Genomic DNA, 24938 nt, shown 5'->3' with positions numbered 1-24938 from the left:
ACAGTCACCAACCCACACACATGTAAATAACTGAGGTGAACACACACACACACACACAGGCTTACTTCTGCTCCAATAAGGTGATGAAAGGTGTCCGACTGAGGAACTACAGCTGCACTGCATCTGCCACAGAATGCAAACACATAACACTACTTAGCATCTTCGTCACTGTCTTCATCATCATCATCATCATCATCAGGGAGGAGAAAACTTCAACAAATGTCATTTCTGCTCTCATTATCACTTAAAAAAATTAATTCATCCTCATTCCGCCAGTTCATAATGTGCCTGAAATGTCACCTTAATTACACCAAATCAAAGTGAAAGCATCATTTTTTCCTGCACTGACTGTTACTGCGATATCTTCCTATAATTTCATCCTATAAACACACACACACACACACACAATGACCTTCCTGGGTGATTCGCAGCGGCAGATACACCCACCATCTCCCCTGGAAGGCTGGAAACTCATCTCTTTAAGAAATACTTCACATAACACTTCTCCCTCCGCTGAATGATGCCGCCTCTCATACGCCCTCCTCCACCAGCTGTAATATCCTCTTATCTTAGAGCAACAACAACAACAAAAATGTCTGCCCTTATACCTCTTATTTTATTTCCTTTCCCATGCAGCCCAGCCCTCACATACACACACATGTATTTTACTTTTAAATGTAAAAAGAAGCAGCCGAAAAAAAAAGATCTGCTTTCTAAAAACAAATAAACACGGGAGAAAGGCTGCAAACAAATCACAGTAATTTACTTTTCTCTGCAATTTCATCCAAACTTCGCCTCTTACATTTGTGTTCCTCCTTTTGTATTGGTGGCTAGCTGCTAATTAAAGCTTATTATTTTGAATAAGAGCATCAGCTAAGTGCCTGAACATGCAAATCTAATTTCACCATCAATCTGAGAGGAGGCAGAATTACAGAGACAGACAGACAGCAGCAAAGAAAAAAACTTCAATTAATCCCGTTCTTTACAAAGAACATGTTTTGAAATAATAATGCTAAATAATACCACAAGTCACCTTCTCGTTACCTTGGATGGGGCAGGACTGGAAAACTCTTTGTCACACGGTGCTCGCTTTCTGTCGTCTGCCGGCCCACTTGAGATCTGCCAGGACTGAAGGATGGATGGACCGAATCTTAAACCCTCTATCTCATCTCACCACCACCACCAGCCACACACACAAAACCAAACTCCCACCTCCCTCCTTACTCGTCTCCCTCCCCCATCACAGATTTAGGAGGACTAGGTCAAATCTAGAGGATTTTTTTCTGATTACAAAGGAAAGAAATGAAGCTTTCAATATGTCATTTAAACAAAAATACAACGAAATGTTTAGGCCCAAAATAGAAGCTTTAATTTCTTTAATCTGACTGCACTATATATATATATACACACACACACACACACATGTGTAATAATGTTTTACTTTTTCAACATTTTGTCTAACAAGTGAAAATGTAATTGAGAGATTTTGAGGTTAGAGTCCTCACTTCACAACCAGAGTGTAAAAGGGCAACAATAAAATGGGCTTAGATGACCGTCATTACTGGAGTGTGAGGGTCAGAGCTGAAGAGAAGCACCAGGAAAAGGAAAATAAGCTGAGAGGAAATAGGTCAAGGTACTTTTCTGCCAGGTAAGAGGAGAGACGACTGAGCCGAGTGAAGGTGACAGCGGGTTTTCTCTCCTCACTGAATCAAAGAGGTGAAGAACTCCACACCAGAGCCGCTCCGTACTCCACCCTGCAGCAGCTTTTCACTTGACATGGGCTGACTTTAGTCAAGGTCAACAGGCTGTTCAATACTCTGGAGGTGGAGGTGGAGGCAGCAGCGACATGCCTCTGCTCAGAGCTAAATGTCCTGCTAATGGTCCATCCCTTTACCCGAGCCTGGAGCTCCTCTCAGAAAGGTGAGGATGGATTCCTGCAAACACGCATACAGTTATCAACAGTTATCAATCAAACAATTCTTAAAAAATCCACTTTTAATGGTGATTTTATTGAACATTGTCTGAGATGATCTTTAAAATAATATTCATATAACTGATCATTTAATTTGAGTCCTTGTGTTTTTCTTTGTCCTGCTGTTTTAAAAGCTGCAGTACCTTTCACAGCCTCTAGGGGCTGACTGCAAAAGACAGTTAATCTCCGCAGACCTCCATTTTACAATGTCCAACCATAAAGTTCCATAAACCACAACCATAAAATTCACTTCCCTGTTGTCACCAAACGGAAAGTGAATTTTGACTCGGCCACCCTCAAGCGGCCATATGTGGAACTGCAGCTTGTGACATGCTAGCTTAGGTTTTCAGCCCTTCTTTGTTTTGGTAAAAATGACTTTTTTTGTAGTTTTATGTGCAGGATTAGTTGTCTGGAGGGCTGTGACTTCCTGGTACTTTGTCAGCTTGTTGTAGCCTCACCGTGACAAACTATGTCAGCTTTTTCAGTGTTACAGGTTATTGTACATGTTCCCACTTCTATTTAAACCGATAATATACATGTTAGGGTAATAAAACTCAGAGCAGTTTCAGTGAGAACTGGGTTACAACTTAATCCGTCTCTACTTAACCTAAACAAAGTGTTGTGCTGCTGTGTTTGTAGGTGGATTAGCTGCGATTTAGTTTTCTCTGCAGCAGAAAGGAGACATAAAGAGAAGCTCCCAGCAGCAATCCACTTAGTCTCATGATGAACACACATCCCATACACCCCACCCCTCACACACACACACACACACACTTGCCATCCCTCAGATGTGATAGGTGACACCGGAGGCTTTTAATTCCAGTGTAAATACAAATACTCTCCCAGACAGCTATCAATTATGCATGCCGCTAATTGAGTTGAATGTTGTGCTTTTAGCAGCCTGGGGACCATGGATCACACATGCAGAGAGCCTGAAACCAAACACACACACAGATTATTGCACATAGAAGCCTACAAGGACTCTTATCCACATGGATACATGGCCTCTTTAGAGTCAAGACACCATAGTAGTGACATATTTATTAGTGACATATAATTTAAAAACATGACCCCTTAAACCTGTACCTGATCTCACGCACACGGTAATCACATGATAAATTTACACGCATTATTTCTCTATCTAAAGCCACCCTCTGTCTACGTCACACCCCTCCCATACACACAGTCCTCGTTAGTATAGTGGACAGTATCTCCGCCTGTCACGCGGAAGACCGGGGTTCGATTCCCCGACGGGGAGTTCTTTTTCACACTTTTTAAGTAATTATTAGTATGATTAATTAAGTAATTAAAGTAATGATTTGATGATCTGATTTTTTTTTTTACATCAACATTTGATCATTTTACTCAACATCATAAAATAACAAATACAAAAATTATTTATTAGAGTTAAAAATCTTTCTTACAGAGTTGTTTCTTCGTGTTTGTTTAATTAATTATTTGCGTTGTTTGTACAGATTAGACTGATTGACTTTTTTAGTCTAATTAAAAAGTTCACTAACATTGTTTCTGCCCGGTTTCGAACCGGGGACCTTTCGCGTGTGAGGCGAACGTGATAACCACTACACTACAGAAACCGTTACGTCATCGTTTTACGTCACACCTCCTGGGCCGATAAAACACGTGAAACGTGTGTGTGTGTGTGTGTGTGGCCTTGTGTGGAAATAATATTTTCTTCTCTAGTGTTTCTACCCTTCAACAAAGACAGAACAACCAGAGGATGCACTGCTGCTCCTGTATTTTACAGTATATTTGTACACACACACACACACACAGCTAACAAAGGAAGAGGTCTCACAGTGAGTATAAAAGCTGACAGTTTGGAAATTGAGCCTTCAGACTGATGGAGCCGTCCAGGCAGCTTCCAGAACGGGCGGAATATGAAGGCGAGCGGCGGCGGCGTCAGGGGAATGTTACAGTAAAGATGGAATATAAACACAGAACTGTATGAAGCAAACCTACTCCTCTGCCTCTCTGCGCCAGATATTAACCCATTCTATCATCAATGGGAGTTATGTAGGGGGTGGGGGGTCCTTCAAATATAATGAAGGACTGTGTATAATAGGACTTCTTATTCCCTGAGGGGCAGTTGAGGGAGCAGCGCACAAAAAAAAAATGGGCCCTGAGACGGGAACTAGCTTTCCACTGAGATTCTCCTCGACTTGAGTGAGCAGCATTATCTCCTCTGTGATGATGCGTGTTTGTGTGTGGACAGAGGATGAGGAGGATGAGGAGGATGAGGGATGAGGAGGATGAGGGATGAGGGATGGGAGGAGGTTAAGTCTGGATTTTGATCCCCACTAAAAGGACTGTTTGTTTTACAGCTGACGACCCCGGAGTTTAATCTGGTGCTTAGCTGCCTGCTCAATCTCTCCTCTCCTTCATCCACCCTGCCTCTCTCTCTCCCTTCTTCTTCTTCTTCCTCTTCTTCTTTTTCTCACTCATTCAATCGTATCATCCTCTCACAGTGAGTTTACCCCCCCTCTCTCCATCCTCCTCCTCTCTCCATCCTCTTCATCTCCTTACTCCTCTTCTCATTCTCTGCACCGCCAGCAGCGCTTGTTTGCAATTTACATTTAACTGGATCCACCAGGTTGTGCATAGAATTAAGCAGAGTTGCATCAGTGTGTGTGTGTGTGTGTCTGCTGAAATGTGTGTCTCCATTCTGTGGCCTCTATGTGTGTGTGTGTGTGAGACAGTAGGACAATAGAGAGAGTGTATGTTAAACAGGATGATGGTATTGCAGCAGATGAGGGTCATGCTCCGAGTCTTAAGGGTCAAATCCTGTTAGAAGTAAGCGGGATCAGAGCTTTAGCGAGGGCCTCTTCTTTTTCTTTTTTTTTTGACTGCTGCAATATTCACAGACAGTGTGCAAGTGGAGCTGTGAGTGAGACATCCAGGGAGAGAGAGCGTCTGTCTGTAGAATACATTATGATTCAGGCTGATTTGGATGAGTTACACATCATAAATAAACTAGACGAACAAACATCAGCAGGTAAAGACTACACAGCTGTTTCCTCTTAATAGATATATCCTGTGTTTCCTGTACCTTTCCTGTTGCTTTATATAAAGATTCTGATTCTGATTGTGTGCAGAATTAAAATGTGGCGAAAAAAGCTATAATATAAAAGTCCCAATAATAAAGCAACAGCAGCAATAAAAGGTTGCTCATTGTGTATGAAATATCAGACAATGGTATTAAACCGGCTGCTGAAACGACTTCTACAGATAGCTATGAAGTTCCCCTCGTGTTAAGGAAGCTAACTGTGTTAGCAGCAAGTCCCTAGGCCCCGTTCACACTGGAGAAAGTCATTCCAGCTAGAGTAGGATTGAGCCCAGACAGCCTTTAAGCTGGATGCGTTCAGACCTATTTTTAAATCTAGCTAGCACACACTTGTGTCCGGCTTCATCCAGCGTGTTTTCTGTCCTCCAAACCACTAGGTGGCGCCTCGTAATATACAGAGTCCATTCAAGCCTGTGCGCATGCATCATGTTTTTTTTTGTCCCGTGTCATGCCCCGTGAACCGGAAGTAGCATGTCGATTGAAATCAAACTGGATACAGCCGGATTCGAGGTGTTCACACTCAGAAAAAAACACATCTGGATTGATCAGCCACATTTTTCCCCCAGTGTATGTTTAGCTTGGAGGCCGGCCGGTTGTGTAGGTAGCCGACAGGTAGAACAATGACGTCACCCCCCCCTCCATATCCGCCCCTCGCTGCGTCCCAGCTCCGCCCTCTAGTTCCAAATATGGTCACTTCTGGTTTCAAAATTTCAAGATGGCGACCAGGAAGTAAGAAAATCCAGGCAGGAGTTCACAAACCAAATGGGTGACGTCGTGATGAAAGCTAGCTAGCTTAAGGTAATACAACACACATACATATAAAAGTTATATACAAAATACTTCTATAATGTGCGCTCATGTGATCAGCTGATATGAAAAAATAACACTGTTTCTGCCCGGTCTCGAACCGGGGACCTTTCGCGTGTTAGGCGAACGTGATAACCACTACACTACAGAAACCTGCAGCACAGTTATTGTTAGTGGAAAAACACCGACGACAGGTAAGATTGAGTATATTTAGCATCAATAAGTATTCTAATAATCCAAACATTGCTCAGCTACGTGCATGAACAGATTTTATAGAGTGATGGTTGAAGCTAGCGAGCTAGCTAGAATCCGTACAGCTAGCTTAAAGTAAGCTAATAGCTTGGCTACATAAAGTAGCAGATATTTAGGATTAATTTGAGGAAATCTGCACTGAAATGTCTGCAAAATGCCAACAAGTATTTAAAGATTTGACGGCCTGAGCAGGGTTAATGTGGAGTCTGGAGTTTCGCAGTGTAATGAAGCAGTGAGCAAAGATTCTGTTTGATCTGCCATTGCAACCCAGCAGCTGTTAAGCTGTGTGATGAAATTTTACTTCTGATATATGTAAACTCTATTTGCACGGATCACTCCTCACTCATTCCTGACATGTTTAATTCAGGCAAATGTGATGGGGTAGTTCTGCTGTGTGACTGATCCCTGCATATAACTAACAATGGTGATGAGACCAAATGTTTGTGAGGAGGTTTCTTTCTCTTCACGTCTGAATTCTGGCCTGATTATCACACACAGCATCCAGCATTAAAGCGCCTGGTTTAAATGTGCACGATGCAAAAATCATTAGCACTAAAGCCGTGATATGATTCTGTTGGATCATGTCATGCTGTTAGAAAAATACCGTAAACATGCAAATGTTCTAATCATTCGATTTGCCAGACAGCACTGTCAGCAATAACAGAACATTTACAGTAGGTGCATTGGCTGTAGCATGAGACAGACTGAATGCATTGACAGTGACGAGCCTCATGATCCAACAGAGGAACAAATAAGAAGACAGTGATTTACATCATAACAGATTTCCTCTGTCTTTCCTGCCTTATGAGTCCCACATCAGCTGAATATTCCCTGGAGCTTCTCACAGGTTCTGGCAACAAAAGTGCAGAGACGGCAACGCTGTATAATTTTATGAATGAAAAACCAAGTCAATACATTTACAATAAGTCAGCCCTGAAGCATCGTGCATTCATGAGCTGTTGTGCTACAGGATGACAGTCGCCTAATGGCCTCTCTCCTCCCCAGAAGGTGAAGGTTGTCTTCTTCACCGCTGTTTTCCCCTTTCCCCCCTCTTTTTCTTTTTCCTCCCACTCTCTGCTCTCTCAGCCTCCTGGTCGGTGCCGCTCTCCGGGGAGCTGTGGTTTCTGAAAGGTTTCTCAGTGTCCTTAATCCCTCCATCTCTTTGTGTCCAGGCAAAAAATATATCCGCATGAAACTCAAGAGGCCGACAGGGGCCAAGTTGTGTGAGAAAAAGATTCTTCACAGCGTTTTGTGAGAGTATTAAAAAAAGAAAAGAAAAGAAAGGAGGTGATTAAAACTAACACAGGACAGCACAAAGCTCTATATGAGTGGATCTTTAAAAAAAAAAGTGACGGCTTTAATCACAGGTTTAAACCATCTCTAATCCCATTAACATTTCAAATAACATAAGGGTCTTTGCAAAGGTGGACAGTGAGTGTACATCTGTGATGGAAGATCATTTACATATTTCCATTATTCATGAATTACACAGGAAGCCAGTAAAAGAAGGTGGAAGTAACTATTGCTAATCTGTAGTGTTTACAGCACATGCAGCAGAATGATACCTGATTATACAGAGAGACACAAGAATAACATCAGGTCAAAGAGAAGAGGAACGATCATTAGCACGAGTCGTATCAGATGAGTAGCTAAGACAGTGGCTCAGTGCTAAACCAAAGAACAAATGCCTCAAACCATCGGCTAAGATAAATTATACTAAACAAGCTATACCTGTTAAATCGGCTAAAATGTTTGGATAAACCATGACACTAATAATGTTTAAATAGCTAGTTAAAGGTCGGGTAGGAGATTTCATTCTGATGCACTTTTTGTTAAATTAGTGTAACTTCTCTTTACAATCCGATAGCAACCAATTAGTTCGGCAGTTTCACGTTAAAACGAAGAATATGAATCATCTGAAGCTATAAAACACTAAAAACATCATCAATCCTCCGGGTGGACCCTGCACGGAGTATTGGCTGGTTGTCACTCTCTTCCTGCTCTGTGCACCAGAGAGGTACGTGCATGATGGCCGAAGTCACAGACCGCAGCTCGTCTTCAGGTGATGCGTCCATGTGATTGGGAGGCGTGGCTTCGGGGTGAGCTCCGAGAGAAAGGGGCGTGCGTTTACTTTCCAAATCTGGCTGACTCTCACTGAGTTTTCAAAATCTCCTACCCTACCAAAACGTCTTCAAGAAAACTCTACAAGTCCAGACGCCTTGCTTCAATCTTCTCTACATATGATGACCTGGGTGACTGAGAATCTTCATCAACACCTCCTCCCCTACCTTTAATTTACTAACCACAAAGGTTAAACTAGCTAGAACATAAATTGATGATCTATCATCGGAACCCGGTTTGTCCTGCTGCGCAGGATCACAAGTAAAAGCATAAATATTTAATAATAAACTTCTTAACAGTTGGTATACTTGGCTAAAAGCAACAGATAAGCAGCCAAGATGACTTTTTTAAATGAAATCAGAACGTGGTGCTGCTGGCACACAGAAAGAACTCAGGTGCTCTGTTTGTACATCATCATGTCTTTATTTGTGTAAACAAACTCTGAAAAGAGCATCAGCCAGGTTCTGGATTATTGGCGTTAACATGATTCATTTGTTTTGCAGTCATGGAGAAAACATGGTCACTTCACTGCAAAAAGGCTCCTCTGAAACAAGTCAGGGTCATCTCAAGCCTCATGTCCGATACAGCCATGAAAAAAAAAAAAAACATACACTGACCATAACCTGAAACTGGCAGATCATTGTAGGGGGAAATGCCCTTCCAGTGAGAAAATGAAATCATATTGATCTGTAACAGACTGCTCACATAATAAATAAAACTATAAAAACTGAATTGTTTCGATGATCCAGTTTTGCAGTGTGTAAAATAAATAACATCCACATGAACTGTCTGCGACCTCAGTCCAGTCTAGCAGTCATCTCCTCTCACTTGGTGTATACTCACTACTGTATAAGGTGCTGGGTGTGTGTGTGTGTGTGTGTGTGTGTGTGTGTGGGAATGCGAGTAATGTTTCTGTGTGTGTGTTTCAGGTTCAGACACGGCCGCGTGTCCAGAGGCTTGTTAGGTTAGTAGTTAATTAAATCATTAAATATGTAACAGGTGAAGAGTTGCAAAAATAACCTTCTTCTTAAAAACAACAACAAAACGACCTGCGGCCATCGCAGCAGTAGTGTTAGATCAGAGCGTAGCATCGTTTTAGTCACTTCCATTTAAACAACAAATGTATTTACAAAAAAAAAACAAACACATAAAATCATCAACAAAAAGAAATGCTACCACAGTCGGAACCACAGACGTAATGGGACTTACACTGAATGAATGAATGAACGAGTGTGTGTGTGTTACTGATATTAGCCTTCCTACTCATCCAGCCTCCATCTTCAGTGACAATGGAACCGACAGAACTTCAGCATAATGGTCCCAAACTGAAGCGACATGGAGCTTTGAGGGGTGCAGCGGTGTAACTCTTCTAAAACTCTCTCTCTATATATATATATATACATATACATATAGAGGGGGGGGGGGGTTCTGTGTGTATATATATAGGCAGATGTGTTTTGTGTTGCAGAGCCAGGCAGAACAAACAGCACAGTGGGCATCCCACAGAGCAGCGTGGCGAGATTTGCTGTTTTGCGATATGTTGACGGGAGATATGTGACAGAAGTCGGCACTTAGATATAGTGTGTGTGTGTGTGTGTGTGTCAGAGCGGGGGGGTGTTAATAAAAAGCATCTAAACCTGTTGGCTTCACTTGGGGTCAGAAGAAAGCAGCTATAGATGTGGTTCACGCGCTTATCGGACCACAACAAAGATCGGGCTTTCATGCAAAGTGGCGTGCACGTCACGTCTTCACTTGAGTGGAACGAGGACAACAGCGGGGGGGGGGGGGGGCGTGGGGGGGGGGCGGGGGATCTGTCTGCAGGTCTGTCTTTGAAGAGGGAGGCTGGGAAGCTGTTGCAACACTAAAAAAGCATCTTGCTTTTGTGTGTGTGACATTCATGTGGCTGTGTAAGTATGTATGTCTCTGTGGTTGTGTGTGTGTGTGTGTGTGTGTGTATTGAATCCTTCCATCACACCTCCTTTTTTTTAAGGCTTTCAAGCTGCTTTGGATCAAAGTCAGTCCCAGGGGATAATTCAGCATAAACACCCGGTTCAGAGACATCACAGCCTGCCGTCGCTTTCTGCTGAATTCAATTTCAGACACATTTCAACACCTACTTGATCTTTTGATTCACAAATAAAGGAGGCCGATGTCCCTCCAGCCGCTCATCATCATCTTCTGCTGCCATTGATTTATTTTTTTTTAGCTTCTTCTGACTTCTGTTTCTCCGTTTAAAGAAGCTAAAAGCCTGAAAGACTAAGCCTAATGTCAAATCAGGACTAGGAAGTCCCTCAAACGGAAACAGGGACAGGAGTCGCTCTTTTCAGACTGAACCTGAAGCCCTCGTCACGGATGTGCCACAGACTAAAGCCAGAATTCATAAACAGCGCAGGGGTGAAGGAAAGAGGGAAAGAAAGTGTTAAAAATGTTAAAATGAACCCCACACTGGCCACGAGATTAGAGTAGATAAATGGTACATTAGGCTATACGCGTCGTCATAATTACCGAGATAGATATATAGCAGTCGCAGCCGTCCAGTTTTAGAAACACTAAAAGAGAGGAGGGTGAGGAAGAGGAGGAGGAGGAGGAGAACGTTTTTCTTTGAATTGGATTTAAATAAATATGTTTTCTTTGAAGCCATCTTTCCTCCTGTCTTGACGAGTTGGGAAGAGAGGTGCGGCCGTGATGGAGAGCGGCCTTCTATGTGAAGTTCTGGAGGGGCTGGCTGACCCTCATGCAGGCCCAGTAGAAGGCCCGAGCCAGAGTGACGAGCACCAGCAGCAGCAGCACGGCCCACGAGGCGTAGATCCCCTGGTAGGTCTGAGCCTTCACCCACGTTCCAGCCTGAGGAGAGAGCACACGGCACAGGGCTGAGCGGGCTGAGCGGGCTGGGCTGCAGTCCAGTCAGGTTACATGTTAGAAAGCTGAGAGTCGTGATTAAGCTTGAACATGTATCATCCTGCTCATTTATGTCTCTGTATCTGCTGCGATCTGCACAGATTATTATAAAATATTAGTGTTTCCCCCTCAGTGCTGCCGAGGAGAGGAGCGGAGGAGGGCAGCAGCTCCTACTGATCTGTACAGAAACTAACTTCACATTACTTCACCCATCGTACCCTGGTCAGGGCTGAAATAAAGCCTTTATCTAAACACATGAGCACCGTGTTCTTCTCTGTAGAAGCAGGCTGTATGATGCTCAAAGTTCAGATTCTACTTTGATGGACAGGTGGATTGATCTGTCTCGTCAAGCTCCCGATCAGCATCTTGTGAGGAAGTCCTGGCAGTTATGAGGGAGTTTTAGGTTTGACGAGAGCCCGTGGGGACAACAGCAAGACCCCGAGCCAAAAACATGCTAACTGCTAGCTTGCTGCGTTTTCTCTTCTGCGATTCACTGATCACCTGAGACAGACGGTAAGTGGCAGTTCATCCAATCACCTCCCAGATGACACGTCAGGTTAGCACAGAAGGAATCATAAAATAACTGACATGTCGCTGGTTGCTGTGGGAGGTGAAGTGATCGATCTGAGTCACACACGGCCAGATCCAGCGGTTGTAAAGTAAATGTATCGAGATCATACTTTGTATATTATGATGCTCTTAAATCTAGTCATTTGTGAGCTTGACGAGACATATCCTGCTCATTACTGTGAACAAATGTGACAGCTCATATTCTCAGGGAACACACTCGATCCTTTTGAGTAATTAGAACTGTTAAAGATAGATGAACTACCTGCTGTGAGCCTGAAGTGACAGGGACGAACGTTTTGTCCAACAGTGGATGGAAAAACCCAAATATAATCACATAAGACACACACAAGTCAAACCACCGTGCATTGAAACATTTGGTTCAGTCAGTGATGAATCCACCTGCAGCAGACGGATGCAGCGACGCTGAGGGGGGGCCATGTTCAATAGTTTACAGTGACTGAGGGATAAGACGGAAAACAGCTTTCCCCACCGAGTATTAAGCGTGCAGCTGCTCAGAAGAACATTACTTAATGAAGATGGTAAAAGTGACTTTGAGGGAATCTACGGGGCTTTTCAGCGGAGGTCCCTGTGGGTTCCTTCTGTTTCACAGTCACAACAGCGGAGCAGAATATGAGGATCTAAAGACCGACACACCACAAACGGTTTCAGATGCATTCTATCCTGTCAGGAAAACACGTTTGTGTTTATCTCCCTCTGGTGTTGAGAGGCCAGGATTTGTGTGAAATGTAATTGTAACAAATAAACATTAGCAGAATGAAACTTTCTTCTTCTATAAATAATTTGTAGGATCTGCTCTCAGAGGTCTTTAACCGGCAGGCAGCCCTCAGCCTGTGTTGCTGAACCCTGCAGCCATAAATCAAACACTTTTTTAATCATAATTAGATGACCTGTTATATCCCCCCTTTCTGTTAAAGGATGCGGTGCACACCTCCTCTGATTAAACCGTCACCCCTCCCCTGCTTTTCAACCACTCACAGACTTAAAGCTGCCTTCAAATAAAAACACATCCTAAACTCCATGTTGACGTTAATTGCCTCTACAGCAGCTTTACATGAAGCTTTCACTACGACATATTGAACATCTGCACTTGTCTTACTGCTCCTCATGCAGCCGAGCACGTTCGGCTCTGGTAGCTTGACACCGTTTGATGCTCATGTTGCACCCTCTGCTGTCCATAAAGCAGAATGTAATTCCTGTGTATCAGCGTCAGGGTTTGACTTCCTAATCTTTAGAAAACCGCACAGTTCTGATAATGCTCTATGACAGGTGGAAAAAGTGTGAAAGGAGATAAAACAGAAGGTCAAATCTCTGCAGGAACGCTGCTCCGTGGCTGCTGGAGCCTGATGCAGAACCTCACTGACAAACAGAGGCCTGTCACATCAGCTAGCAGCGGCTGGGTGCACACAGAATAACTTCTATCTGTTTCCAAAGGATGAGACAACAGTTTTCTAAAACGCTGTCCTGACAGCTATTTATAATCTCTTCCTGTTCGTACTGTACGACAGCTCTCAGCCTCATCTGGATGATGATGATGATGCCTGGGTGCATCCACTCACCATCAGCCCGGCGGTGGAAATGCTGAATAGCAAGCAGAGTAGAAAACACCACAAGCTTCGCCTCCTGGGATACCTCTGACCAATGGAGGAGCTGCAGAGAACAAGAGCGCAGACAGTGATTTATTGTAGCTTCACAAGGAAGTGGAAAGGAACTCAACAATAAGGCCTCACAGCAGAGTCACAGTGTGAAGAGAAGATCACCGATAAGTTATGTGATCATCAGTCAATCGGCTGAGTGGAATCCAGCCGCCACTACTTGTATCATTTACACCTGACTCACATATAAATATATTCATGTTTTGTTGGCATCTTTTTAAAATCCCACAATTTAGTGTGCTTTTTCTAACATTGTGTATATATATTGTTGTTTTTCTTTCTGCACCCAAAGCAGGTAAACTCCCTGGAAGTGCAGAGCTGAGATAACAAATGAAGGATGATGACAGCACACCTGCAGAATTTCAAACTTGAACCAGCGCCTGTCCACATTCAGTCCAGGTTCTGGGGCTATTTTTGGATTTGTCAAACTTAAGCCTCACGACTAAAGCTGTTGATGAGGAGTGCAGTGTGTGGCACACCTGTTCTCAGCAGCAGTAACACAGCCAACACTCTGAAACGTCTCTTTTTTTGAGTACCTGGTGACGCTAATTGCTGAGGAGGAAGAAACCAGGCGACCTGTTGCTGCTGTGGCCTAAATATTCAGAAACGTGCACATATGATGCTGCATCATACGGAATCTGGTTACGCTTACTAACACCGGACAAAACATCTAGCTTCTGCAACAACAGGTATTGATGGGCAGGTGAATAAATCAGGTAAATCAATAAATCAAACATGACATCTGGCAGATTGTTCTAACTTTTTCAACGACTCTTTGCTCCTCAGTCACAAACCACCTTCAGGTGCTTATGACTGTGTACTACTGATGCTCCTGTGAACTAAGAAGCTGGTGCCAGAGGTACAGGAGTGTGTCTTCTAGCGGATCATACATGGATCAAAATGTCACAGATCAGAAATCCCATGATGTTTAGAGACACATGCAAATGCTTTGAGGCTGAAGGGGAATTCCACAGAAGCACAGTCTGTGACCCTGAACCTGCTCACTGTGTGTGTGTAGTACAGTGAGAATGGAGTGCAGCTGAAACAGATAATTCACTTCTAGATACTCACACTTTCCTGCAGTGCGGGCACCTGGCCAGCGTCCGATCCGTGAACTCTGTCCACTGAAGTTACAAAAAGAGAAACATGTAAGTTTTGCTTCAAAAACATTCAACAACATTCACAGCTTTGACCTCTACTGTAGTCTGAAATATCATCTATCAAAAGGCACAATAAATCCACACTAGAAACATACACACAGGGTTCAAATGTTCCAGGAAAAACAGAGAGAAACGGAGAGTCCTTCACTGCTCGTTTATATTGTGTTAATGGCATGGTCATTGAGGGTGATTATTTTACTGTGTCTGCTCTGGTTATTAGTGATCTGATCATTAGAGGTGGAGTAAAGGGCCCAGTGTAGTGTAGGATGTGTGACATCTTAGACAAACCTGTGCTTCTGTGTGGTAAAACACAGCCTGCTTCCAGAGCTCATCATCATTCCTCATATAGAAAATCATATAATTAGACGCCGTCACAGCCTAAGTGGTGCATTATGGGTGTTAAAGTGCTTCCACCCTTTTGACCCAAGTGTTTACAGTACTTATTTTTCCACCTTTCTGCTGTATAGACAAGCAGGAAGTCCATCTTTTTCATGGCAAAGCCTTAGTTTAAGTTAGCATTTAACCTCATTCAGCACTGCATGGAAGATGAAAGTGCACCAATCTGAGCGAGCTCATTGAATGTGTGTGTGTCAGGTACATGATCTGAGCTTGAAGATGAAAATCTCTATGAATCAAAGAAAGTCTGCTGCTACAATACGCCTACAGATAAGAAATAATACAACCCTCCGAATTCCTGGCACCAGCTGCTGTGGGCTGCATATAAACACCGAGAAAAATGGACTCTTCTCACAGCACAGAGGTATTTCCCCTCCCTAACATTGGGGCTGTGATACATTTGTAAACCCTGCAGAGCAGAATACACTGTGCATGCTGTACATTTATTTCTGTGAAAGAAACTCTGTATGGGAACATTATCACAGGATCTGTGACAGAAGATGCACTGAAACGCCACCCGGGGTGCAGGTTGTTTTTTATTTTCATTTTCATTCAGTCACCGTGTCTTTAAGCAGACAACAAAGGTTCCGCTGAATGCTAACAGCCTGTGCCATCCATCGCGCCTCGTTTTACACCTCTATTCTGCTCTTTTCTGTGAACGTGCTTCACAATGCGTCAGCATCAAAGCAGCAAGAAAGGTTTACTTCCCCCTCAGCACAAAATGATCATAATATATCGGCGCAGAGTGGATGGGGTTATTGATCTGCACCAATAAGTCAACGTTTGACTCGGCCAGGTGCTCTGATGTTTCGGCTTTTCAATAATTCACTTGCTACAGCACGTTTCACAAGAAAACCCTTGCAGGCCTACTCAAAGTGTCACAAGATTCTTCAGCGACTGACAAAAAAATGTGTCCAGAAAAAAGCCGTTTTACTATTCTGCTGTTCTACATAGCTGCTGTAAAACATTTGAGTGCGCCTTGGCTCTCCATGGATGTGACGATGTTTCAGGTTTATGTCAAACAGACAGCAGCAGAGGCAGGGACTTGTGCCAGAGGCTGAGTAAATGGAGGCTGTACTGACGCTGCAGTTCTTCCTGACTCGGTTAATAAAAGTAATCAAAGTGCATGTTTTGAAATAAAACATTATTGACTGCTGAAATCACAGCTAATGCTCCGAGTTTAAGGAATAAAACCATCTGGCATGAGGAGTTTGAGGAAAAAAAGAGAAAGTCTACTGAGTACTGGAAGCTTGGAGCTTGAGCTGGATCAGGTGTCAATACCTGAGCCTAAGGGCCGGGTTATGATCGCTCTGATCTAGATGTGCCGTCTGACCACGAAAGAAAGTGTTTTTCGGTGTACGGAACAACCGCACAGGTAGAAGCTGTCACAGAGACGAGGGGAGACGTGATAGAAACAGCTGCACATTTTCACACAGATTCTCCAGGGAGACACTGATAGTGTTGGAACACATGACGGAGAAGAACAGAGTACATGACTTCACATAAGAGGAAACACAGATATCTGACTACGTCATGTCAAATACCAGAAACATCGCTTTAAAATCTAACATAAATTCAGTCTGCTCCATTTTCTGAATGAAGACACAAAGCTAGGTTTGTTGTGTCCCCTCCTAGCATTTATGCTATGCTAAGCTAAGCAGCTGGTGGCTGCATCCACATATTGGACACATACATTCACAAATGATCAGTCAATCTCTCATCTACAGCTTCAAGAAAATCAGAAACTCCCCTGAAAGTGTTCCCTTACACACTGAGCCACATCAGTGCTTCTAATTCCTGCATGTATTTCCACAGTTCCTTTAAACATAGAGCTTTTACCAGGAAGGTGTTGCTGCAGTGTCCACAGGAGACGCGAGCTCCAGCAGGCTGGGGGTCAGGACTCGCCGGACCAGGATGAACCGGACCCAGATTTATTATCCTCTTACTGGAAGGAGACAGATAGACAGTCAGCATTCATGCCACCAGTTGATAGTATTCAGTGTAAGTGCAATTTAATATTCCTGCTGCTGTGAGAGCAGCCATCTGAAAGGCTGACTGCAGCTTTACTTTATGGAATTCATCAGCAGTCAATCCTCTCATTACCACACACACACACACACTGCTTTTCTACAGGCAGCTCCCTCAGACACATCCAGCAGCTCGGAGATGTGTCTGGGTTAGTCAGCATGTCTGGGTTGAATGCAAAACAGTCAAACTGAAGGGAACTCTTCAGAGCAATCTGAAGCTGGATCCATACTCCGCGAGACAAAGACATTTTTCCCCCCTGCAGACGTTACGCCCACAAAATGACGTCATTTTTTGTCTCTGACCGCCCGCTGTGCACAGGGTCCGGGCCGAACTTTGTCTTTCAAGGCTGTGCGGCAACCATGCTGTGATTGGTCGGAATTTATTGTGGGCGTGATGAAAGTGGAGAAGCGCAAGAGCCTCTCCAGGTATATAGGTAGGTGTATAAACAGCACTGATTCAACAGATTTAGATAAGACCATACCGGTTTTGCATGATGAGCAATAAAAGAAAGAAAGAAAGGCAAGTCAGGGTGATTTGTCACCAATAACTCCAGACAGCCATTCACACATACCAGATGGTGACTGTTACCATTCTATATACTCCTACATACCCGGGCATAATAGGCTCGTTAACAATGTCTGTATATCTTTGCTATTGTTACTTTTAATGTCGCATCTTCACAGCTCATCACCGGACAGTTTGAAGTATCGCAGGCACATTGGAACACAGTAGATGTGCAAATGTGGTCATAAAGGCACAAACACTGAATCTTTGCTGTTGTTACTTTTAATGTCGCATTTTCACAACTCATCGCCGGACATCTCACGCTGTTGCAGGCACCCTCTCTGTATAATGCCCTCTTGCCATGGCACAAGTCCTTGTGGTGTGTTAAAAAACTCAGTAAAGTCTTTCCTTATAGTTTAGTGGGCGGGCCGTATGAGGAGTTCTGCACACACGCGTCTCGCGGAGTATGGTACCTCAGTGCGGAAAAGACCTTTTTTTGTATCTCTTACCACCCGTGGAGCGCGTTCTCCGCTCTTTGTCTCGCGGAGTATGGAACAGCCTTAATGCAGGAGAAGTTGCTACATATAAAGCATTCTATCAACAGCAGAGGGGTAACCTCTGCTCTACTTTAACAAAGAAAAAGCAACGTGAACAGCCACACTAAACGATTAATAATGTCTGGTTGTAAACCTTTCAGCACATTTATTTACTTCTAATACAAGCCTTTAAATAAGCAGAAAATGTGAGTAAGTCTTTCAACGCAGAGTGTCTTCAGAATACGTTCATAGATTCAGGTCGTCATCTGAAAAAGTTTAGGACCCCCTGCTCGAGGCCATCTTCTCCACATTCAAACACAATCCAATTTAATCCAAAGCACCGATCACATTTGGCCTTACAAGAGCTGTTGTTGACGGAAATCCGTCATAGCGACGAAAAACTTTAATCCATGAGGAAAAAATATAAATATTTCCACAAGTCATCACAAAGTGCTATTTATTTTAAAAACGCAAACCCCCTCAGCCGTAATCCTAACCTTATGATCTGCCATTAGGCTGCCAGATGGATTCTGGGTTTTCAAATTATACGTGTTTACACTGCAGCAGAAATATAAAAACTAAAAACAAAAAAGAAAGATGGCTAAAAATGTCGCTGCTGCACACTTTAGGCCTCGGGCATAAACAGGGAATCTCTCTTGTATATCTCTCTTGCCAATTACATGAAGGCTGCAGCAGCACGATGTTCAGATGAGCTGCCAAAGCTGTGCAGTGTTACCATGAAAGAAAAATGAGATAAAAAGTATTACAATGATGTTTGTTGAGCACATTTTCTGACTGATAATCTACTCACCCAAACTGTATTTTGAGCAATATAATAATTTTTCTGCCCTAAAAGAAGTCATTACTCTGGTGGAATTCAGTGCATAATTAAAAGCAGTTGCATAAATCCTAATTTAACCACCATCTCTGAATAAAAGGAGCCAAACATACAGTATATAACCCACACAGACACACCTCTCATAATGCTGATGACACGCAGAAGTGAAGCCCATGATGCTGCTACTCTAATGAGCCTGTTATATCCTCATCCGGCTGGCTGAACACTGCATGTAAGCTGTGCTGGGAGCGCAGCCTTAATTGAGGGACTGCTGCTCCCACTGCACCTTGTTCCCTCTGCTTCACTTCCCTTCTCCCTCTCTCTCTGCAGTCTCACAGCAGTGCGTGCAGAACACACACACAGTCAAATACACACATATACAAACAATCTCTCACCAGTATGGTCGAGGACAGGCGATCCTCTGAGAAGTGACTTTGCAGATGAGCAGACAGTTGCAGGGGCAGCGGACGTACTTCTTCCCTGCTGGGGCATTCTTAATGGGCTGCAGAGGGAGACAGAGACACACAGGGAGAGACGATAAGAAAGCAGCAGAACAAGGGATTAGAACAGGAGAAGATAACAAGCCAATTATTCTTGATGGACGAGAATTAACCAATAGTACACGAGGGAGAGGGAGAGGGGGGGGGGGGGGGTGGTGTTAGGGGAGATATTGGAGGTTACTCCACAGAAATTGCAGTTCGTGCTGACTTTCTGTCCCCAAAAGTTTAAAGGACATAAAAGGCACCATTATACAGCGTATATACTGTTAATAAGACAAGTTACAACCTGAACTGAAATCTCCAGCATCATGCACTCACTGAGAATGTATGGTAGGGCTATGGGTCAATACAAAGTCCCAGAAGTATGCTCATAATTTCCCAGTGCAGTGCACATTTCTTACTGCTAACAGTACTCCCTCTAGCTCACCCAGGTGGAGGAACGCCTTCTGCCTCCATCTGACCTCTGTCTGTCCCCTAAGGGCCTGGGTTAGTGCTCATATATATATATAAAGACAAATATAATGACCTCGGATCCAATCATCTAAAACCTGTATATTATTGAACAATATGAGCGTAGTATTTTTAGCCAGCTAATGCTAATTGCTAATGTGGCATCACGGTTAGATTCACAGGTGGAATGGAAACTTCCATCTGTGTTTCACATGGAAACACCCCGATGTGTTTGTATCTGTGTGTGTGTGTCCTGCTGCTGGATCATTTCACTTTGACTAACCTGATCAAACTGTGTCCTGTCTGTTGTTTCTTTTTTTTTTTTTATTCCATTATCAATGTCATTCGCAAAGCCTGTGGGAGTCGAGATTATATCTGCACTAACAGGAGGGAGGGAGGCTAAAATTATGAGTTTATTATACTGCAAGTCGTCTCATTTTACTCACTACTAATTATTAAAGACTCCGTCTTTGCCATCAACATGTCATTTTCTAATTTGACAGCGTTATCCGTGTACATTTGAAACATTAATTTGTTGATGTTATTTGATTGCAAATAATCTTTTCCATACATACATTTTCATTCAAATCTGCCTCATTCGGACGTCTTTCAGTGTACATGCAGCTGCATGTTCTACAGAGCTGTACCTACACACACACGTAAATATTTCTGTGCAGCTACATATGTCGCCTCCATCTGTAAACCGCTTGCTTTGCCTATCGGTACATCTGGAGACATTTCATATCTCTTCCTCCATCTGCACGCTGATTTGCAAGGCCAGTGATGCACACTTGTGGAGTTCCATCAACCTGTGAATCCGGCGGTGATGCTTGTTGAAATTATTACAGGCTGTGCTGTCATCAGAACAACTGTCAAGCTGTCCCAATAATCAGGATCGTTTTCTGTGGTCAAAGACGTGATTTGAACTCAGTAATTAAAAGTGGAGCTGAGCATCTGTTTGATAAGTTTTGCCACACCTGACCAATAGTCAGAGCTAGTAAAATTCAGAACATCTGTGTCAGATGAGCCGTGCAGCATAATGAGTAAGGGATGGGCAGCACACAAATAAAGACCAAATCACATCAGTAACACTACCCGGGTGTGACAGAGAGAAAGTAAGGCGATTTGACCCATGCATCTAATTTAAATCCAACACCATCAATGAAACGACAGACAGCCCTCACTACAACACTGACAATGAAGAGTGCAGCGCTAACAAGAGGCACAATAAATCCAGCAAGTTTATCACGAGTCACAATGATGGAATAACAATAAAAGACAAAAATGCGTTTTTTAACAAAGCATTTAGTTAAACTGGTCTCCACAATTTGTGTCACATAATTTCTAACATTAGGCACATTCTCCTGTAAAGTTTGTTTGTTTGTATAAATCTAAACCAAGCGGCAACCTTCGGGGCTCAAAGTTGAAGCCCATGCGGAAGTGTCAAAACTTGTAATTCACGTCGCAACCACTGGGGGCTGGCTAATTTCCCATAGACTCCCATGTTAAAATGGCCGACTTCACAGCCGAAAAGAACATGTTTACAGCCTGGTACAAAAAAACCACTCTGGTCTCAGATGATAGGTTCTCTTCTAGTGTCAATTGTAGGGGGGGTGAATTTTTTTACAACCCACTCGTTTCAATGGTATTCGGACTTAAAATTACGCATAATTATGGGCGTTGCTGCTTGAGTGACAGACAGTTGACGTATCACAGCGTGAGTTTCCTGCTTCCACGATCACCCACCCCCCTAAACCCCGCTCGTGCTCCCCCTCTTTGTCCATATTTGGAGTTTTGGTGGACGTGACGCTGCCAACATGGCGGCGGTCATCACGTCCCGGAGCCTCCCACCGAGCCTCAAAGCGGCTCTTCAGAAACAAACGGGTGACATCACGGACGCTCTGTCCATAGTGTTTACTGTCAATGATCTAAACCTGTGAACAGACCCTGTACAATATAATGAATCTGCTGATGAGATGCTACTCATAAAAAAAGCTCAGAAGTCCCCTGCAGCTGCCACAACAACACAGAAACAGCACAATCATAGGCAGATATAAGGATGATTCAAACATGTCTGTCTCACTCTATACCACCTGCAGAAAACCTGCAGATCAGCTGCATGCTCACTACATTATTTAGGCTTAGATATGTTGTTATGTGTTCATTAAACAGTGAAGCTTATCATATATGCTGCATTCAAGGACCATCGGAATATATAGAGCCTTGATTTTTCAACAGTTTCTAGCAACGTTGAACAATTAACCTCAAACATGCTGCAGGTTTCAGAAGGTCAGCATCCTACATCCTGCTCAGCCCCTATCAATAAAACCTAAAAAATAAAAAGATGTCTCACTCTGATGAGTTTTGGATGAGATCATAAACCAGCTGATTTCACACAAACCCTACTCAAATTAAAGGGGGCTGTATCAGTTGCGGTTTATGATGTGATTTAAGGAGGCTTTCATGCTGCCCGAGTCATGGGGATTATAGAGACTATTAGTGACCTCTCTGCAAACTCTGTGGCATTATCCAAAGTAATGAGAGATGCTGGTAAATTCTCATTGCTTTGAGTACACAGCCCAAGTTAAATAACACCAACCATTTTGTGTGCTGTGTGAGTTTGTGCATGTGAGCTACAGCTACATCTGGGTCTACAGATTCCTCTGAAAACCTACCGTAGCTTCATTGCAAACCCCGCACTTCACCACATGCTGATGGACCTTGCCCTCCACGGAGATCAGGCTCTGACACACCCTGCAGTTGATCACAGGGGCGCTGCCGCTCTCCGGGGAGGTGAGAGGCGAGTAGGGCGGCGGGTCCTCCCCTAGCAGCACCGAGGGCTGAGCGGGGTTGGAGAACGGACCGAAACCTGAACAAGAGGGAGGGAGATAAGCGTGATGAGTTCACGCAACAATTAGTAAGAGCAGTGACAAGTAGAGGATTGTTGGAGGGACACGGAGTCACAAGAGCTGCACTGTGGAGTGGAAAAAAAAAGGGCCTCAATTCCCATGACAAGTAACCTCTGACGATAAACAAGATAATAAGATTTGGTCCCGAGTTGAACAGAAAGGAGCTTTGGAAGAAAAACTCTCCTGGAATGCTGAGCGGGGTTAGCTCCAACAAATGGTAGTACAGTTATAGAAAGAGTTCAATCAGTGTGTGTGAGTAACTGGATCACATGCTTTACTACCTGCTCCACTTTCTCTGCAAGTAGCCAGTTTATGGAGCAGGTTGTGGGACAAAAACATTACATTAAGGAGCTGCAGCTCATGCCTTTCCTATTAAAGCATATGGACACGTTAGACTCATCGTATGTGGGCGGCCATTGGTTGGAGCTCTTCTCCTTTAGCATCCCTCGCAGCCTCAGTAATGGCTTTCTTACATGTCAATCAAATCAGGTGTTTCTCGTATGCTATCTAGCTAAACGTTACCGTTATTCAGTTTGCTAACACAATGGGCAAAAAGCAGCTTTTGCAATATGTGCACCATTCGTGTCAGAACCCGCAAATAAGATATTGATTCGTAGAAATATTAGTATGAACCGAAGCAGATGGTTTGCCGGTGCTAAGTGGAGCTAGCTACCAGGCTAAACTAACCTTTGCTAGGTTAGCCGGATATCACAGGCTGATTCTGTACTTTATTGCCTTTAGTGTGGTGTTTAATCCGACAAGAGATGCTCAAAAGTGAACAGTCTGTAATCTTACTCCATATTGTGAACAAGTAAAATCACAGCAGACCAGCCCTTTGTCACTGTCACAGCTGAGCTAGCATGCTAACCTGGATGTCTTGTCAGTGGAGGCTAACGCAAGCTAGGCTAACTCGGAGCTGGAGTCGGGCGGAGGAGAGAGCACCATGGATACTCACTCTGTGGTTTGTTGGGCACACCGTAGGGCGCTGCACCGGGAGACACGCCGCCGTTACCGCCAAGAGCACCATCTCCCAGGTCTGATAGTAACGGGGACCGCTCGCCGTCCGCCATACCGAGAGCGAGCGAGGCGTGGAGGGGGGGTGAGAGCGGGAGATAGAGAGGCTGCAGACCGACGGTGTGGTATTGTTGTGTCGGAAATGCAGGCGTCACATGATCACACCACCACCACCACCACCACCACCGCTGCTGCTGCGGTAACGATGCCCGGGGGTGTGGCACTGCTACCCAGAGGATGCTCCACGAGATGCCCCTGACGGGAATTACTCCTGAATTATTTACCAGCAGTAGCTCTATGTAAGTTTTTATGATAGTATTTTTCCTACATTTACTTATAATAGTTTATTGCCTAATATTTTATACAACACTTAAGTATATGTCATTGAGACCTCCCCGGGCTCTTTATTATTATTGTAACGGTGTCCTCACAGGTCTTAGCAAAAAATCAGCCAGGCAGCTGCAGCTGGTCCAAAATGCTGCTGCTAGAGTTCTGAGTAACACCAGGAAAATGGACCACATCACACCGGTCCTCAAATCACTGCACTGGCTTCCTGTGAGTCAAAGGATCCATTTCAAAACTTTACTCCTAGTCTACAAAGCACTGAAAGGTCTTGGACCAAAATACATCCTGGACTTATTGGTTCCCTATGAACCATCCAGACGCCTGAGATCATCAGGGACAGGCCTACTGTGTGGACCCAGGGTCAGAACCAAACAGAGTGAAGCAGGATTTAGTTATTCTGCCCCTCACCTGTGGAACAGCCTTCCTGAACACCTGAGGTCTGCTCAGACAGTCACTCTATTTAAGTCAGGCCTGAAGACACATTTGTTTACTGCAGCGTTCTCCTAATTACTTGACTGCACTCTTCTCATTTAATCATCCTGATTCTATTTGATGTCTTTTATGATTTGATTCTTTTTATGATTTGAATTTCCTTCTTAATTTCATTCATCTTATGTAAAGCACTCTGAATTGCCTTGTGTACGAATGGTGCTGTATAAATAAAGCTTGCCTTGCCTTGCCTTGCCTTGCCTTGCCTTTAGAGTCTAGGACACCACTACATGAAGCTGGTCTGTGGTAACAAACAGGATTCAGTTGACTTTGGCCTGTTTAAAGCAGTTCAGTTGCACTAAACAGCCAAAAAAAGCAACAACAAACACAAAACACAATATCATTTTGGAGTAGATAAAAGAAAAACTACTTTTCATTGAATAGATCAACAAAA

General features: G+C 43.7%; 1 protein-coding gene and 3 non-coding genes across 4 annotated transcripts; 1 reads left to right on the top strand and 3 right to left on the bottom strand.

Annotated features, from left to right (window-relative positions):
* The first annotated feature begins 3158 nt into the window (after window positions 1–3158).
* trnad-guc (transfer RNA aspartic acid (anticodon GUC)) lies at window positions 3159–3230 on the top strand. The gene has a single exon. It is a non-coding gene; the product is annotated as a tRNA-Asp (tRNA).
* Window positions 3231–3494: 264 nt separating this feature from the next.
* Window positions 3495–3567, bottom strand: trnav-cac (transfer RNA valine (anticodon CAC)). Its single transcript has one exon. It is a non-coding gene; the product is annotated as a tRNA-Val (tRNA).
* A 2374-nt stretch (window positions 3568–5941) lies between these two features.
* Window positions 5942–6014, bottom strand: trnav-aac (transfer RNA valine (anticodon AAC)). Its single transcript has one exon. It is a non-coding gene; the product is annotated as a tRNA-Val (tRNA).
* A 3423-nt stretch (window positions 6015–9437) lies between these two features.
* pip4p1a (phosphatidylinositol-4,5-bisphosphate 4-phosphatase 1a) lies at window positions 9438–23862 on the bottom strand. The gene is made up of 7 exons (XM_028427697.1): window positions 23652–23862; window positions 22463–22656; window positions 19233–19339; window positions 16771–16876; window positions 14447–14499; window positions 13280–13370; window positions 9438–11078 (listed from the first exon to the last, which is right to left on the bottom strand). Exons 1-7 carry the CDS (start codon window positions 23764–23766, stop codon window positions 10935–10937), a joined length of 810 nt encoding a protein of 269 aa, XP_028283498.1. The 5' UTR covers window positions 23767–23862; the 3' UTR covers window positions 9438–10934.
* Between the last annotated feature and the right edge of the window lie 1076 nt (window positions 23863–24938).

The sequence above is a fragment of the Parambassis ranga genome, chromosome 17 (assembly GCF_900634625.1).
Source record: "Parambassis ranga chromosome 17, fParRan2.1, whole genome shotgun sequence".
In the NCBI taxonomy this organism is placed as follows: domain Eukaryota; kingdom Metazoa; phylum Chordata; class Actinopteri; family Ambassidae; genus Parambassis; species Parambassis ranga.
Note: the sequence above shows the minus strand (reverse complement) of the source record. Positions and strands in the feature narration are given on the sequence as shown.

Excerpts from the sequence above, each read along its gene's own strand:
- pip4p1a (XM_028427697.1), bottom strand. The coding sequence starts at position 23,766 with ATGGCGGACGGCGAGCGGTCCCCGTTACTATCAGACCTGGGAGATGGT. Across the intron at positions 19,340-22,462 it reads GGGTTTGCAATGAAGCTACG|CCCATTAAGAATGCCCCAGC; the intron begins GTAGGTTTTCAG and ends CTCCCTCTGCAG. Across the intron at positions 14,500-16,770 it reads ACTGCAGCAACACCTTCCTG|TGGACAGAGTTCACGGATCG; the intron begins GTAAAAGCTCTA and ends TTGTAACTTCAG.